Source organism: Scomber scombrus, chromosome 12, assembly GCF_963691925.1.
Source record: "Scomber scombrus chromosome 12, fScoSco1.1, whole genome shotgun sequence".
Taxonomy (NCBI): Eukaryota; Metazoa; Chordata; class Actinopteri; order Scombriformes; family Scombridae; genus Scomber; species Scomber scombrus.
Window position 1 is genome coordinate 28,282,780 of NC_084981.1, and position 18,726 is coordinate 28,301,505.

The 18,726-nt window shown below is 40.8% G+C and overlaps 1 protein-coding gene across 1 annotated transcript in view; it reads left to right on the forward strand.

Annotated features, from left to right (window-relative positions):
- Positions 1-18,726, forward strand: part of hectd2 (HECT domain containing 2) — an 85,497-nt gene that overhangs the window by 494 nt on the left and 66,277 nt on the right. The window contains exon 2 of the mRNA XM_062430410.1: positions 10,762-10,903. Coding sequence (XP_062286394.1) covers positions 10,762-10,903 — 142 coding nt within the window. The remainder of the gene's footprint in view (positions 1-10,761; positions 10,904-18,726) is intronic.

Genomic DNA, 18,726 nt, shown 5'->3' on the forward strand with positions numbered 1-18,726 from the left:
ACTGTAGTGTTGAATAATGCTCATGTTTAAATGTGAGAAAATTCATGTTAAGTTTTTATTCTTTAATATTTCTTCTATTTAATCTGAGTTTCTGAGTCCAAAGTGACATTTTAAATACTGTTTTGCTTATTTTCCTTTTTTTTATTTGTATTGCACATCTGCTTTACATAACAAAACACCAATAAAAAACTAAAGAAGCAAATATGTGATTATACATTCAAACATACATTACTGACTGAATGAAAAAGTCTTTAATTTGCTTTATAAGAATAAAAAACATTAAACACAGGAAAGCAAAACTAAAAATGATCAGTATGACAAAAGGCAAAAGACTTACTGGATCCCAAATAATCCTTTAATTAATATCACTTAATATATTAAACATTAACTTTTAATTAATGCTGCAATGATTAGTCCATTAATCGATTCATTGCCAACTATTTAGATTCTTTTTTTAAGAAGAAAAAGTCCAAATTCTCTGATTCCAGCTTCTTAAATGTGAATATTTTCTGGTTTCTTTTAGTCGTCTGTGACAGTGAGGTGATTATATTTGAGTTGTGGGCTTTTTGGGAGACATTTATTTGATATTTTTCACCATTTTCTGACATTTTACAGACCAAACAACTCATCAGTTTATTAAGAAAATGCTCAACAGATGCTCTGATAATGAAATGAAGTGTTTAGTTGCAGCCGTGCTATCATGTTTCTCTCTAAGGTGGAACACAAAGACTTAAATATAATAGACAGAAGACATAAAAAGAAATGTACAAAACATATAAATAAATAAGTAAATCACATGTTTAAAAACCTAGCACAGCATCTCGTGACTGCAAACTAAAACAACACAAAGGAAAAAGTGATGCTCTCCTGTTTTACAAACCCTCCTTCCATCAGCTCTCCTGCAGTGTCCGATGATGTAATCAGTGTTTTTTTTTCTTCTTCTTCTTCTTCTTTTAATGCATGGAGGCAGCGTCGGTGTGTTTTCTGTTGGGTTCTGTCACTTTGCAGACTCTCAGGGTTTTTCTGCAGGCTGGTCGACGTTGATGTCATCTCCATTGTGTCAGGCAGTAGGAATGTGCAGATCAGATGGTTTTGACCAATAAACAGGCTGTCATTGCTCCGGCTTGACTCTCTTGGTTGTGTCTGGAAATGCCATAAAAAATAAAAAAAAATAAAAAAAAGTGGCTGCATGCGTTTCTCTCTCTTTCTCCGTACTCCTCGTTTCTCTCTGAGACTTCAGTCAGACTCTCTGATTCCTCCTCAAAACATCTTCTGGCCCCTCGAGCTCAAAAAGGCTGCATAGAAAAAGAAAAAAAAAACTCAGAGAAAGAGAGAGACAGTGAGCTGTTGTTGTATCGCAGACTAATAAAAATAGAAGAATTAAAGACAGCTGGTGCTCACCGAAGAAGGAAGTTTGTTTTTTACCTGAACAGGAGAATGAAACATAAAGCTGCTGTTTCTGGACCTTACCTTCAAAACAGGGGAGTCATATAAAACATCTCGTTATCCCAGATTTTCCTTATCGGGGTTTTTCTCCAGAGAGTTTGACGTGATGATAGACCGGTAACGTTAGATTAGATTAGACTTAAATGTTATTTATCAAGTAAAAAACAACTTTTCTCTGGTTTGAGGATTTTCTACTTTTCTGGCTTATGTCGTCTTTGAGTTCTCGACACTATAGATTAAATATCAAGCTTTTATCTGATTTGCAATATAGGGAATTGATGCATGTCGATGAGTTGAAGTATAACAGGTGTCTCAGCAAGGTGTGATCCTTTTCTGATGAACTCTTTTGGAGAGACAAGCATAGATCATCTGAAAGAAATTAGTTCATTTGGTGTGTTGATGATGGTTGTCGAGTTTAAGGACAGATTCACAAACAGTCAGGAGCCCAAATGAACATTTAAAGCTGTTTTTCTTTGCTGTAATGATTCCTCCTGTTCATACTGACCATTAGAAGATACCTTCATAATGCACTTACAATAGAAGTGATGGAGGACTAAATCCACAGTCGTCCTTCTGTGCATTAAAAAATGTATTTAAAAGTTAATCTGAAGCTAATGTGAAGCTGAAATGAGTCAAATCAAGTCTTCTATGTTTCAGCGTTACTGTGTTTTTAGTGCCAAATTCCCTCTATTGGGTTTACTGTCATAAAAGAATAAACTGTTAATAGACTTATCGATTAATCAAATAATTGTTGCAGCTATTATGTGTTAATCTTAAAACCCAGAAAGCACACATTAAACAAGACTAAACCAACATCTCCAAACAGACCTGATATGATTTTTCCATCTAAAGTTGACTGGCAGCTTGAAATATTGAGTCAGTGTCATAAAAAATCAATTTATTCCGGTAACTCAGCCTCAATTTAAAATGAAATATGCACATATGAGAGAACACTTTGAGCTTTAAATAGACTTCCAACTAATCTACAAATCTGAAGACAACTCTTCCCTCAGTCCAGTGGATCTTTTATTTATTTTTTTTAAATGTTCTTTCTTCACTGTTCTTCTGTGTTTCTTTCCGATTCCTCAGGATTTTGCTCTCACACCTAAACGTAGCCAAAAGGACCAAAACGGTGGCCTAAATCTGTCAGGATCGATTAACAGACTCGTGATAAACGATGCACCAGAATCAATGTTAAGTCTCGGGCCCAAAGCTGGCCAGAAGTTCGCTAACTGGATCTAATTTCTCAGTTTAAAGCAGCCAATATTTGCAGGCTCAAATCTGGGGCTCAAGTCCTACACTGTATATAAAAATGCAGGCGTGATATCACCTGTTAGTTTTCTACTGGAGCTGGTTTGAAGCCCAGAGTTGCAGTTTATGGTCGACTTTCCCAAATAAGGAATGTGAGGCCTTTCATGCACTGGAAACACAACCTGCCACCTCAGACCGAACACCAAGTGCTGTACTGTAGCTAAATGATGCAATCAGTGTCAATATGGTAGACGTCAAAACTGCTATAAGTCTTCAAATCTTATTAACACAGCAAAAATGTCCAAAATGACCAACAGACAACCTATTAGAGGGCCTGAATTTAGAGATTAAGACTATGTGCATGAGCCCATTTTTTCATGGTGTTGGTTAACCAGTGGGTCGGTCAGAATGAATAACCAAATATTCGCTGCATGCCGACATTTAAAAGAGCTAAATAGACAACGCGTCAAAAAATAACTTTCAATATTCATAGCAAACAACAAGCTTTAACTGCACAAACTTGAATTAATTTAAATGATAATCAGCCTTCATTTGTCCCCCGTCATAAACATTGCTGAGTATATCATTTACAATCATGTTAGCAATGAGAGACGTAATGTTAGTTTTCTCTCTGAGACTTTTGTCACACTTTAGAGGAGCTAGAGCCGGGCAATATATCGGTATTATAACGATATTGTGATATGAGACTAGATACTGTCTATCGTAATATATATGTCATCAGTGTTGTCTTTTCCTGGTTTTAAATGCTACATTTACAGTAAAATGATGTAATTTTCTGAACTTAACAGATTGTTCTAGCTGTTCTGTTATTTACTTTTTACCCACTTTGTCATTATATCCACAAAAATTTCATAGTGCAAATATTTTGTGAAAGCATCAAGAGTCGATATCGAGGTATTTGCTCAAAAATATTGTGATACTTGATTTTGTCTATATCTCCCAGCCTTACGAGGAGCTATTCCAGATGTTGACGTACTAGTTTGTTGATTAGCATCAGGTCCGTCTCCCTCAGTAACCGTCACAGCAGACAGCAGCTTTTTGTCCATGTGAAGCCACCATAGCTCAACTCTGCTCCACATATTTCACACCTGACAACATTATCTTTTTTTACTTCCTGGAAGGTTTTAAACCACGCTGGACTTTTGTGTGGCTTCGTCTGCATCATGTCCCCTCCAGTCAGCTAGCTAGCAGGATAACTTACTACCGAGTAGGGTGGGGTATCTGTACTCGATTACTGATACCAAGTAGTATCGAAACGTCTCCCATCAAACGATACCCGCAATCGATCCTTTTTTTCACTAAATGTGGAATGGGTATCTAATGAAGGACTCAGTTGGTATCAGTATCACTTTAAAGGTACTTGGATTGGTGTTGGTATCATAGTTTTTTAAATGAAACCCAGTCAAAGTAGCCAGGTCCGGGAGTAAAATTTCATTTGGGTATCGGGTTATACTTTAAAATAAGGTGGAGGTAGTTTACAGAAGCTTAGAGCTCCTCCTAGTGGCCGAAAGTGAACAGTGCTCTCCATTAGCTCAACTCTTGATTGCGGTACAGCCAGCGTTTATTAGGTTATTTGGTTTTAATGACTCGTCCTTAGACTTAATGTTGAGAGAAGTTGAGGCTTTTTTCTTTGGCAGCCGGAGCAGCTAGCAGCTATCAGTGGCTCTTTAACGTACTTCAAGCAGCAGCCTCAAGACTTAGTAGCTGCTGCTGGTCCCATCTGGTGCCAGAACACCGCCGACTCTCAGCTTTAATTGGCCCGCCTTGATGAGGAATGATGGCTGCCAACTTAACACACATTTGACAGGTTTTTCTAGCAAACTGCTGGTCTTAGTAAACAAAAACCCTGGTTGTCATGTTAACGCTGAAGAAACATAGACATGACTGAAAACAGTAGAAAGCTGACACGAGACGGTGTTTACTTATTACTGGGGAAAAAAGCGATATTTCTATCATCAGCACACAAACACACAGTACACAAGAATCAACAAGACCTAATTAGATCTGAGAGAGAGGAGAGACAGAGTGTGTGTGTGAGAGAGTTAGAAAAGTCAGATGTTGAGCTCTTCTTGGTGTGGTTTCCCTCCGGATGACAGCATTTCCTCTCAGACTGAATGACTGAGTTGAATTGGACAGAGCTGACATCACAAGACTCGCTGAGATGAAAAGCTGCCGGTCAAACTGTTAATTGCTGTCAGATGTGAACCAGGACACAGTCAGTGTTCATTTCATCAAGTAAAACTGCAAGAAATATTAGTTTTTTCCCCTTTCTCTTCCTCTGAAACTGATTTTTTAAATGTGTGTATGTGTGCTTGTTGTTTGTCACCGTGGTATCTCTGCTCCACGTTTCCACCTGTCAATCATCAGGTTTGGGTGGAGTTGTGATGGTGATAATTAGAGAGTCCAGAGAGAGAGAGAGGAGGCAGTGATGTGGCTGCTGAGAAGGGAGTTTAATTATACACACACACATCGCTTAGACAAACAAAACTGCGCCGTGTGCAGTCAGTACACAAGAACTCAACATTGTTTGATACGTGACGCAGCTAATTAGGGCTAGATATCATTAAAAAAGTTATGATACCAGCACCAATCCATGTACCCTTAAAGTGATACCAATAGAAGTAGAGTACTTCATTGGATACCCATCACACATTTAGGTCTCTGTCTTTTTTTCCGTTGTAACAAGGCGAGTAGTTCCAGTCCTCTGAAATGAGGCCAACGCGGAAGTAACTTAAAACTGCATTCTATCAAAAGGCCACCAGGGGGCGACCGTTTTGGTGTCAAAAGGACTTCCGTCTCTATACAAGTCAATGGAGAATTCACCAACTTCTCACTTGATTTCTAACCTCAGTAAACGTTTTCAAAATGTGTTTATGGTCTCAATCGCTAGTTTAAAGCCTTCTTCAATGCAGTATGATGTTCATTTGGGAAATTTTGGCCTCCCTGATTTTATATTTGACATAAAGCAGGGTATGCATTAGGGCGTGGCTACGTCGTGATTGACAGGTTGATTGGTTCACAGGTTCAGGAGGGCGCCTCATTCTCCTCCTGATGCCCATATAAGTAGAAACCATGTTTTTATTTTTCCTAGCATGCACCGGAAATTTTCAAGATGGTGCTGCTCAGATCCGAAACTATTCGCTTCCAAGCAGCAGTCCACAATACAATGGGTGACGTCATGGATGTTACGTCCATTTTACATACAGTCTATGGTTGTAACAGGCATGTAGTGTAGACCAGGGACGATTGCTCTGAGACAACAAGGGAAGCTCACCTTCCCCTAAAATTTCATCAAATAAATTGTCACAACTGTCATATTAAATTCACACTAAAATTATAATTTACATCACATCAAATCTGCACTTGAATGCGTTCGATTTTACAACTATGTCATCCTGTAACCAGCTGTTTATTGCCGACGCTGTTATTTTCCGACTTGATATCCTTATCACACAGTGGCAGTCCGCCGCAGACTCAGAGCTTCAACAGTGTTCAATGAGGCTTCTCCCAACAGCTGTTTTGGGCCAGGGGGTGGGACAAGCCAGGATAAGAAGCTCATTGGATAATGCGACAAACTCGTCCCGCCGCTGGACGCTGAGCATCTCTGGCGGTCAATGGAGCAGTGGGCGGGTCGGTCGCTCTGCTGCTGTATGATGATTGGAGGAAATGTTTGGAGGGCTCAAAGCCATTGATAGACAGCTTTGGGAAGGCTGACTCTACTGAGTGTAGTTTTGCCAATGTGGCTTGACTTTCTCGCTAAATCTTTTTCAGGTGTGTGTTGCTGTGGTTCTGTGGCATAGATGAAACACAGATTAAACACTTCTTTTATTTTTGTAACTGCCTCACTTCGATATGACAAGTTTTATGATGAAGACGTAAAGTGAGCTTCCCCTGTTTAAAACACCAGCAGCCGCCACTGGTGTAGAACCACTTTAGAGCGTTAAGGTGGCATCTTGGCTGCTGAACTGCTAAGTGCGCTAACTCGACTTCACCACCACAGACAGGTTGTAGCTGCTGTGGCAGTGGGCTAATCACATGTTGCATTAAATCCAAGAATGCTTGGATGTGTTGATTGGCTGTGAGCAAGTCCATACAAGTAGTTGTATTCTCTAGCTGTGGGTGCAAAAAGGATTGATTGCACGTATCGCTTGACGGGAGATGTTTTTCGATACTACTTGGTATACCTTGTTGTACTAACATAGAGCCCTACAGCTGATTAAACCCAACAAAAGGCAGCAATATTCAGCATTTGTTTTTTGTCTTCTGAGGTGTTTCACCGCCATCCACCATCACTTTGAACTTGCTCATGGATGCATTATAAGATCTGGATATTGGACCAAAAATGGCGCCAATTCAATCATATAAGAATTACTTGGCTGATGCATATGTAACTGATGTATAAATAAGATGGTTTATATTTTTACCAAAAGCCAACTTTGTATTTCTGTTCATGTTTTGCGGTTAGTTTTCATGTAAAAATCCTGTTTCTGTATTTTTATTTTGGGGAGCTTTTATTTTGTTAGTTTTATTTTTTTATTGTGTGACCGTTGACATTTCGGCGACGTCACTGTGGCAGTGGGCTAATCACATGTCACATTAAATCCAAGAATGCTTGGATGTGTTGATTGGCTGTGAGCAAGTCCATACAAGTAGTTGTATTTTCTAGCTGTGGGTGCAAAAGGGATTGATTGCAGGTATCGCTTGACGGGAGATGTTTCGATACTACTTGGTATACCTTGTTGTACTAACATTGAGCCCTACAGCTGATTAAACCCAACAAAAGGCAGCAATATTCAGCATTTGTTTTTTGTCTCCTGAGGTGTTTCACCGCCATCCACCATCACTTTGAACTTGCTCATGGATGCATTATAAGATCTGGATATTGGACCAAAAATGGCGCCAATTCAATCATATGAGAATTACTTGGCTGATGCATATGTAACCAATGTATAAATAAGATGGTTTATATTTTTACCAAAAGCCAACTTTGTATTTCTGTTCATGTTTTGCGGTTAGTTTTCATGTAAAAATCCCGTTTCTGTATTTCTTTTGGGGAGCTTTTATTTTGTTAGTTTTATTTTTTTTATTGTGTGACCGTTGACATTTCGGCGACGTCACTTCCTGTTGTTTCGCGGTACTTTTCTTCACTCGGCTTCTAGACCTGGAGAGGAGAGGTAAGACTGTATGAGTGTTCTTGTTAATAATAGAGTATAAAAAATGTAAAAACGCTAAATATAAGTATAAATTATATTTTGTATGGGTCACATATGTTATATTTTATTAGCATAATGTGTGCTCTAGTGTGTATGTTTATTTTATTTGTCATGTACAGCACTTCAGAGTAGCGGTTTGTTTTTAAGCTAGGCTACCGTTGGAGACCGTTGGTTTCTGAGGCAGTTTGTTGTTATGTACCAAAATATAAAAAACTGCTGGTGGGTGGAAAAATATTTCTGTGATTTCACAATTGATTGTATTTTGTTTTATTGATTTAATAATAATAATAATAATAATAATAATAATAATGCATTATATTTAAAGGAGCCTTTCAAAGCACTCAAGGACACCTTACAAGGCACATAAAACACGACAACAGTACATCAAACAATATAAATCAGGTAACATTTAGTGCAAAGATAAAGAAATAAATATGAATGTGACTATAAAGTGCATTAATACAATAAATAAATAAGAACGTGATTGCATAGTTAGTGTGAGACAGAGTATGCCACTCTGAATAAGTGCGTTTTCAGGCGGGATTTAAAGGTGGAAACAGAGTCAGAAGTGCAAATGTCTGGTGGGGGAGAGCTCCAAAGGCGGGGGGCAGATTGGCTGAAAGCTCTTGACCCCATGATGGTAGTTAAGTTGGCAGATGGGGCAAAGAGCTGGTTGGCAGAGGAGGATCGGAGAGTTCGGCTTGCTTCCTTGTTATGCAGCCTACTGATTATGTGCAGTAGTGTTTCCCATGAGTTCCCATTTGGCCCATAGACTTTATATTGTGATGATGTCACTGATTTTTAAATCGCTGTTCTCGACTTGCAGAAAGTTGTACAAATATAAAACCTCCATGGATCTAAACATTCATAACAGGAAGACCTTATAATTGACCTCGTCTGCAGTTCCAGGTGTCCTGTCAACAGTTTTTACAGATATCTCTTTTACAATGGTGGTCTATGGGGGGGAAATGGGGGATTTCTTTACCTGCAATACCACAAATGACAACTAGGAAACAACAATTGGTTATCAGCCCTTAAAATGCATCAATGGTCCAGCTCCATATGCTTTGTGCAATGCATTGTGGGAGAATAGAGTCAAACAATGTTAACAGATTTTAATTTTTTTTTTAGATTTGAGTAAAAATAAGAACAATCTTTCTGCAAATTTAGGGCATGATATGCTGCACTTTAGTAGGCTATTGCTTATAAACATGACTGTTTTACATTGACCCAGCTGCAGATGAGCTTGAGTCTGTTTTTTGTTGTATTATCAAGTGAGGGTTTATTTTTTTAAGTGTTTTTAGTTGATCTGGTTTCTTTTGTATCGATGCATTCACTGAGTTCTGTGTGTAGATCAGAGTTCAGTGAGTGTGTTTGATCTGATCTGAATGAAGAACCTGTTGCATCTCATCATCTCTCCTCTCGCTGCGGAGAGGGGGATCTTCTGTGTAAATGAGGCAGGATTAAAGTACTCTGTACATATGTGTGTGTGTGTGTGTGTGTGTGTGACACAACCTGTCACAAACTGTCTTGAGGTCAGTTCTTCTGAGACAAACTGTCCTTTGTGTTTTCTCTCTATGTTGCCGTGCACAACAGAGAACATTATATAATCACATGGAAACAGTAGAAAAGTGTAGTGTCTGTGTGTACTGTCAGGACAATGGTTTTGTTCAGATTTTTCCTCAGGGTCTCATTTCTTTGGAAACAGATTCATTTTGAACGGCAGATTAACCGCCTTCCTGCTGCCCCTGAACGCGTCGCTGCTTTTGTGTGTGTGTGTGTGTGTTTGTGTGTGGAGTGTTTGCTGCTGTCAAGAACGGCTGTTGTGCATCTGTTGATTTCTCCTCCTCTTCCTCCACCTCTCCTTCTTCTTCTTCTTCTCTCCCTCCTGTTCTCTCGTTACATTCTTTTTCTTTCTCGCTCTCTTAATTTCTTCTTCCCACTTTTCCTAACCTTCATTTTTCTCCCCCCGTCTTACCCACATCAATTTCCTGTCCTCTCCCCTCTCTTATCCCTCCTTTCCTGCTCTCCTTCACTCCTTTCATCCTATTATTTTCACTTGTCCCTCCTTTCATCTTCTTCCCATTCCTCCTTTCCTCCTCAGCCCTTTCCTAACCCTCTAACCCCTTTTCTTGTTTTTTCCCCTCACCTCATTCCCTCGCTCTTCTTTGTTTTTATCCTGTAATTTCCATGTTCAGCTCCCTCCTCCTCTAAATCCCTCCCTTCTCTCCTCTTCATGTCCTCCTCTTGTTGCACTTGTGACTCTTCATGCAGCCTGCGGAGACTTGAAACGTGTTTGAAACACCAAAGGACCAGATGGTGATCAATCACAGGGAACATTTAGTAGATGTTAGTTTAGTTAGATATCATTGTCTGTCCTTGCAGCTGAAACCTGGATTAATTTAAGAAGTTCCTGCTCTGGTGAGAAGCCTCAACATCTAAGAAAACATGATATTCAATTCAGGAATGTTTCAGATATTCAGATATTTTTCAGGAAAGACTTAAAGAAAAGATAATGGCACATTAGCACTGGTTTTACACTCTGTCATCTGTTCACCTAAGTCATCTTTAATAATTCAGCTGTTATTTTACTGTAAATTCAGTTTTTTTTTACAAACATCATCCTGTAAAGCACTTTGAAATACATTTGTTTGACATATTTTTATACAAATTTGATGGATCTATGCCAAAAATGTATGACATTCGTGTAAAGAATGTATGAAATTTATCTGCTAAGTCAGTGTTTTGAATGTCTAAAACATAAAAACATGAGCAGATATTCTTCATCTCTGTCTGTTGTGGTGATGATGTCATCTCTCCTCTTCATCAGGGTTTTGGTCGTGTAACCAAGCAGCCGTTTCCGTCTTTGGGCACCTTCATCTCCACACTGAACCAGAGGAGGGACGCAGGAGGACGGACCTTTGCTGGCGGCATGACGGCCACGCTGAGCAGCACGCTGGGACTCAGACATGGTGAGTTTATGTTCAGTATTCTGGGTCCATCCTCAAAACGGTAAAAAACACTGAAGTCCAGGTGGACATCAAGTTGCAAATTACAATCTGCAGCGATACCAGAGCATAGCAAGACCTACACTGTGTCTCTAATCTATTCTTCTGTATTTAAACTTCTTAATATTCTTAGTGCATAAGTGTATTTACACTGAGAAGTATAGAACCATGCAGCACTATGAGAACCTGGATGCTTTCACTCAAAACAGTCAAAAAGTTGAGTGTGTAACTAAGGACACTTCTCACCCTCAACGGTCGCCATCTTGGCTCCGTAGCAGAAGGGGAGGGGCCACTTTTCAAACAGGAAATGAGACCGAGGACTTTGTAACTATGGTGAACATTGCCGCGTTATACAAATATAAATTATACATGTGTTTAATACACTAAGCTCCACTATACTGTTGTCACATATAAACTATCAGTAGGTTTATTGGGTTCATTTAACATTTAGTCTGTAATGATTCCTGTTAAGTGTGCAACAGCCGTGTTTGATTAGAGACATTAACCTGTTGAAACATATGCACAACACAACTAAATACATATTGGACAAAGTGTACTAACAGAAGTATGTGATTTGAGAGACACACACACACACACACACACACACACACACACACACACACACACACACACACACACACACACACACACACACACACACACACACACTAAAAACATTTCAATCATACAATCATATAATATTCAGCCCCCAATTTTCCTAAATTATCATCAAAAAAAGAAACAAATTCTGTTACTGATGTGAGATAGAGTCACTTTGATCCAGTCACAGATTACTGCACAACAAAGTTAAGACATGTCTCTGGCACATGTTGTTGCTTGTTCAAAGAAAATTAGATTTTAGGATGTAAGATTACAATCTTAAGCACATAAAGTAACAAATATATAAATTATATTCACAGTGTATTTTCTTCCAGTAGTTATGAAGCTGTATGAAATATAGTGCAGGTTAGTTTGGTGTAACGGTGAAGTTAACAGAAACACGTTTGGACAGAACGTGAAGATAATTTGTCATGATGTTTAAAATGTTTTAATTTGAAAGATTTGATCAGTTCACAGTCAGTTCAGAGCTCAGTTAGAAGCTAAAGTCCCACAGACACGGTCGATTGGCGTTATTAGATTGAAATGATTAAAATGTGCTTTGTTGGGAAAACTATCAACTGTTTGCTTTTCAGCTCTGAAATTAGTTTGGTTTTACCTCAAATATCCAATTTAAACAAGTCCAAATAGACTGTCACTATACTTTCTAACACCTGCTCTTGTACACATCTGCTCTAAGGAAGGGAGGAAAGGAAAGAAGGAAGGGAGGAAGGATGGATGAAAGAAGGAAGGAAGGAAGGAAGGTGGGAGGGAGGAAGGAAGGAAGGAGGGAGGGAGGAAGGTAGGAGGGAGGGGAGGAAGGAAGGAAGGAAAAAAGAAGGAAGGAGGGAGGGAGGAAGGAAGGAAGGAAGGAAGAAAGGGGGATGGAGGAAGGAAAGAAGGAAGGGAGGGAAAAGAAAGAGGGAGGAAAGACAGAAGGAAGGAAGGAAAGAAGGAACAGTCAAAACAGACGATGTCTATTTGACCCTGGAGGACGACACAAAGGTTAAAAACAAACCTCACTATTCTCCCTAGCTGATCATAAACCCCTGAAGCTGATATGAGCTGACTCTTTTATTAAGACTTTTCTTCCCGTAATCTGCATCAGAAACTCTGAATGTTTGCAATATAATTTACAGCATCTTTTCATCTTTTAATCTTCTCAACCTGGATGCACTTTTGACTTTCTAGTTGTGCCACCAGCTTACGTCACTTACTTCCTTTTTCTTTTCTTTTTTTTATCTGTCTCCATCATCTCCAAAGTCTCTTTTTCAAAGCGCTCGCTTGTCAGTCTTTGTTCTCTCGGAGAACTCGGCGGTCTCTCGTCTCGGCCAGGATGTAATGATGTGTTACTTCCTCTGTTTACAGTACGCTTGATTCATGCGCTCACACTTTTGTTTGTGTTCGGTTGCTAGCAAAAGATGCCGGAGAAAAAGAAAAGAAAAGAAAAGAAAGAACAAGAAAAAGGTTGTTCCTGTCAGTTGATGATTTAGCTTTTTGTTTTTTGTTTTTTTAAATCAAAGGATCACACTTTTAAATTAGATAGTTGCGGACATTTTTACGAGGAGATTCATGTCTCAGCTGACTCACTTTCTTGATTTTCATCCATTTTTCACTTTCACGGTTCGAGTAGATTTAAGGGTTTAGTGCTTGAATCAGTGTGTTTTTAAAAGGGAGGAAATCAACCCGACTTGACAAATCACTTCAGTTTTATTGATTTAGTTCCATCGAATTTAAGTTATTAGGAGGATGAAGATATTAAAAGGGTCACTGTGACTGAGAAAATGAGAAAAGAGAAGAAAAATCAAGATGATAAATGTCACGATGTTCTTGACGATGCCGATTTTGGTTGTTCGTTGTCAGCGTCTCGACATTAAAGGTCCTTCCTTGAGAGAAAGAGAAAGGCGAGGACATTAAAGGTTCCTTCCTCGCCTTTCTGTGACATTAAAGGTTCCTTCCTCGCCTTTCTCTTGACATTAAAGGTTCCTTCCTCGCCTTTCTGTGACATTAAAGGTTCCTTCCTCGCCTTTCTCTTGACATTAAAGGTTCCTTCCTCGCCTTTCTCTTGACATTAAAGGCTCCTTCCTCGCCTTTCTCTTGACATTAAAGGTTCCTTCCTCGCCTTTCTCGTGACATTAAAGGCTCCTTCCTCGCCTTTCTCTTGACATTAAAGGTTCCTTCCTCGCCTTTCTCTTGACATTAAAGGTTCCTTCCTCGCCTTTCTCTTGACATTAAAGGTTCCTTCCTCGCCTTTCTCTTGACATTAAAGGTTCCTTCCTCTCCTTCCCCGTGACATTAAAGGCGAGGTTATTTCTGACTGCCGTGAGAACTCAGACCCAGCGGAGCGCTCACCAGCCCGCTTTGTCACCACGGTTACTGATGCCAGAATAATTATGCAAACCTCCGCCCCAAATGAAAACCATATGAAAGTGAAAACATTCATCACACACACACATATAAGATAGTGCCGAGCATTCCTCGGGCCCGTTACCGTCGCCCAGCCTGCTGGATAATCACCCCAATTTGCTATTTCATCTGTAAAGTATTACAGGAGGTTTGTATTTCCTTTTTAATATTGTCAAATATGGTTTAGTGTGCTGAGGTTTGAGCCGAGCAGAGAGACCCATCTGAGTTTTATTTCACGATGAGAAAACACTGACACCTTTACTAGAAACGCTGGCATTAAAAATTAAAAAGTCAAGCTCGTTGGGGAAAAGATTCAAAATTTAACCTTCCTGTTGTCCTCAAGTCAAGGAAGGAAGGGAGGAAGAAGGAAGGAAGGAAGAAGGAAGGAAAGTAGGGAGGGAGGAAGAAAGGAAGGAAGCGAGGAAGGAAGAAGGAAAGAAAGTAGTGAGGAAGAAGGAAGGAAAGTAGGGAAGAAGGAAGGAGGGAAGAAAGGATGAAAGGAAGGAAGGAGGCAGGGAGGGAGGGAGGGAGAAATGAAGGAATGAAGGATGGAGGAAAGAAGGAAGGAATATAGGGAGGAAGGAAGGAAGGAAAGTAGGGAGGGAGGAAGGAAGGAAAGAAGGACAGGAAAGAAGGAAGGGAGGAAGGTATTGGGGAGGAAAGAAAGAGAGAAGGAGGAAGGGAGGAAGGAACGAGGGAAGGACAGAAGGAAGGAAGAAAGGGGATAGAGAAAGGGAAGAAGGAAGGGAGGAAAGAAAGAGAGCAGGAGGGAGAAAGGAAAAGAGGAAGGAAGGAAAGAAGGAAGGGAGGAAGGTAGGGGGAGGAAAGAAAGAGAGAAGGAGGAATGGAGGAAGGAAAGGCAGGAAGGAGGGAAGGAAAGAAGGACAGAAGGAAGGAAGAAAGGGGGATGGAGGAAGGAAAGAAGGAAGGGAGGAAAGAGAGGAACGAAAGAAAGAGAGAAGGAGGGAGGAAGGAAGGACAGACGGAAGGAAGGAAGGAAAGAAGGAACAGTCAAAACAGACGGGGTTAATTTGACCCGGGAGGACGACACTAATTAATTTCAGGAGAGAAACCGCTGAGGAAGGAAACGTGTTCGTGATGAGAACGACAATAAAAGCAGATAATAGTCGTATTCTATCATATTCAGCCTGTTGTTAGTGAAGCAGTTCATTCATTAAACCTTAACACTAGATACTATTAACATGCAAACATGGGAGACACTTGTGGATGATACTTGAGGAAGATGAAACGGTCGTGTTCTTAAACCTCCAAAGACATCAAAGGTTTTTATAAAAGAGATGAAGAAGAAGAAGGAGAAGAAGAAAAAGGAGGAGGGGGGGGAGAGAAGGAGGGGGGTCGTCCTTCAAGGTCTCGAAGGTGACTCCTCTGATTAAAGGGTGTCATGACGACTGAGGCTTTGTTGCCGTCAGGACTAAATTGGGTGACGCACAAGCTAACAGGGGGCAGAGGGGCAATTAAGAAGCAGAGGAGGTGGAAAGATGAGTGTTAAGAGTGTTGTGTTGTCGTCGTTCTGCTCGGATCAGCTGTTTTTTGTTGTGTTTGTCGTGTCGGTTTTCAGTCTACTTCTCATTAGTGCCGTTCACGTTAACATACACAGGATGTTGGTGATTTCGGTGACACTCTGCTGCCTCTCCCTGTTGCACCACCATCAAAGCTAAATATTCAATCGAGCCTCACTTTGATCACTGGAGGATAAATCCTGCTTCTTTTTTTTTATGAGCCGAACAGCTGATTTTTAACTTACTTATATTAGATGTGCATCAATATTGGACTACAGTGTTTTACTGTTACATTATTTCACTGTAAACATGAATGAAAGGTTACATTTTTTATTTAATTTATTGCTTTACGGTCACATACAGTTCTTATTGCGCTTCCTGCCCCCCCCCCATGGGAATACAAAGGGAAATAGTAGATTTTTGTTTTCTATTTTCTAATTCTATTATATTTCTTTTATATCGCTTGAGAATGAATCCTTTTTTATTTTAACCCTCCTGTTGTCCTCTAGTCAACCAAGGAAGGGAGGGAGGAAGGAAAGAAAGGAGGAAGGAAGGGATGGAGAAAGAAGGAAGGAAAGGAGGAGGAAAGGGAGGAAGAAGGAAGGAAGGAGGGAGGGAGAAAGGAAAGAAGGACAGAGGAAGGAAGGAAGGAAAGAGAGAGAAGGAGGGAGGAAGGACAGACGAAAGGAAAGAAGGACAGAGGAGGGAGGGAGGATAGAAGGGAGGGAGGAAGGGAGGAAAGGAAGGAAGGATGGAGGAAAGAAGGAAGGAAGGAGGGAAGGAGAAAGGAAAAGAGGAAGGAAGGAAAGAAGGACAGAAGAAAAAAGGAAGGTAGGAAGGAAAAAAAGGAGGGAGGGAGGAACAGTCAAAACAGACGGGGTCAATTTGACCCGGGAGGACGACACAAAGGTTTATCTATCTATCTGAAAATTATCTACATATATGATATTATAATAAACATTGTACTTTATTTGATGACACTTACAGGTGCACACACACACACACACACACACCTGTACAGACTGGCATTTCTGTAATATTGTATAATTGCGTTTTTATTATTCAATAGATTCTGTCTTCTCCTGTAGCGCCACCTACAGGACAATTTTCAGCTCCTCTGCTGTTAAAAGGAGAGAGGGACATTTGAGTTCCTGTGATATAACACCTGATCACAGTGTCATTTATCCGTCTGTGGGACTGTGTGTGTACTCGTGTCCCTTTTATCTCCAGCTTGTGAAATCTGTCCACGCCTACAGAACCTAGCTCCCACAATGCACCTGGACAGAGCTCCTGGGCCGATGACTATTGTTACTGTGGAGACGGAGACAATAGGAGGCTAATTATAAACAGAAACGGATGGATGGATGGTCAGAAGTGTGGGAAGATGCGTGACTGTGTGTGTGTGTGTGTGTGTGTCTGTGTGTGTGTGTGTGTGTGTGTGTGTGTGTGTTTTCTACATTGGACGCAATTGTAGTCACGTATCGCAGTCTGGCCTCTGTGATTACACACAGATTGGGGTTAGTAGCTATTGTGTGTGTGTGTGTGTGTGTGTGTGTGTGTGGAGGCAACATTAGCAATGACATCTCGATCTCAGTCTTTCTCTCTTCCTGTTCTCTTTCATTTGTTGTCCTGCTCTAATTTCTTACATTTCCAAAATTGTCATGTATTTATATTTGTGTGTGTGTGTGTGTGTGTGTGTGTGTGTGTGTGTGTGTGTGTGTGCATTACCCAAAAGGAGGAGATGTGATTTTAAGAATTGGTCTGGAGTGGATATTTAACAGAAATATGACAGCACCTGACTTCCATTCATATTAATTATGAACATTTTAACCAGTATCACTTATTAAACAGCCTTAATGTGTATTATCATTAGAACTCCAATTATCTGCTTATCAGCGTAATCATCGCTGCGTGAGAGCTGCTGTAACCCAGAAAGGTCTCATATAGTTCAGATAGTAAAGAAGGAGGGAGGAAGGAAGAAGGAAGGAAAGGAGGGAGGGATGAAGGAAGGAAATGAGGGAGGGAGGAAGGAAGGAAGGAAGGAAGGAAGGGAGTAAGAAGGAAGGAAAGAAGGGAGGAATCAAGAAGGAAGGAAGGAAGGAAAGGGAGGAAGAAGGAAGGAAAGGGAGGAGGAAGGAAGGAAAGGAGGGAGGAAGGAAGGGAGTAAGAAGGAAGGAAAGGAGAAGGAGGGAAGGGAGGAAAGAAGGACAGAGGAAGGAAGGGAGAAAGGAAGGAGGACAGAGGAAAGAAGGAAGGGAGGAAAGAAGGAACAGTCAAAACAGACGGGCTCAATTTGACCCGAGAGGCCGACACGAAGGTTAATATAAGCACATTTGTATCCAGATTAATTACAAACATCATTTACGTCAATCAGCAGATGATCACATATAGTCTGCTGTAACTGGTCAGCTCTTTGATTGTTGAGGCTCGAGCAGTTCTCACTTGATTTCTGACACACTTCTGCTCCATAGGCGCAGGTTAATAGACGGTTTCTGTCTGTCCGTCTCTTAGCAACAGTTAGCTGACTAAGTGGAAGAGTCATCTTTATTCCACCAACATGTTTTAGGCCCACGGCCTCCGTCAGTTTACATCTACAGAGGCTGAATTATTCAATCAGAGCTATGCTGCGACTGTTCCTTCTTACCTCCCTCCTTCTCTCTTTCTTTCCTTCCTTCCTTCCTTCCTTCCTTCCTTCCTTCCTTCCTTCCTTCCTTCCTTCCTTCCTTCCTTCCTTCCTTCCTTCCTTCCTTCCTTCCTTCCTTCCTTCCTCCCTCCCTCCCTCCCTCCCTCCTTCTTTCCTTCCCTCCTTCCTTCCTTCCTTCCTTCCTTCCTTTCCTTTCCTTTCCTTCCTTCCTCTTTTCTCCCTCCCTCCCTCCCTCCCTCCCTCCCTCCCTTATTCCTTCTTTCCTCTGTCGTTCTTTCCTTCCTTCCTCTTTTCCTTTCTCCCTCCCTCCCTTCTTCCTTCTTTCCTCCCTCCCTCCTACCTACCTTCCTTCCTTCTTCTTTCCGCTGTCCTTCTTTCCTTTCCTCCCTTCCTTCCTCCCTCCTACCTTCATTCCGTCCTTCTTTCCTCCGTCCTTCTTTCCTTTCCTCCCTCCCTTCCTTCCTCCCTCCTTTCCTTCCTTCCTCCTTTCCTTCCTTCTTCCTTCCTCCTTTCCTTCCTTCCTTCCTTCCTTCCTCCCTCACTCCTTTCCTTCCTTCTTCCTCCCTTCCCTCCTTGACTCGAGGACAACAGGAGGGTTACGAAGTGTAAGTACAGAAGAA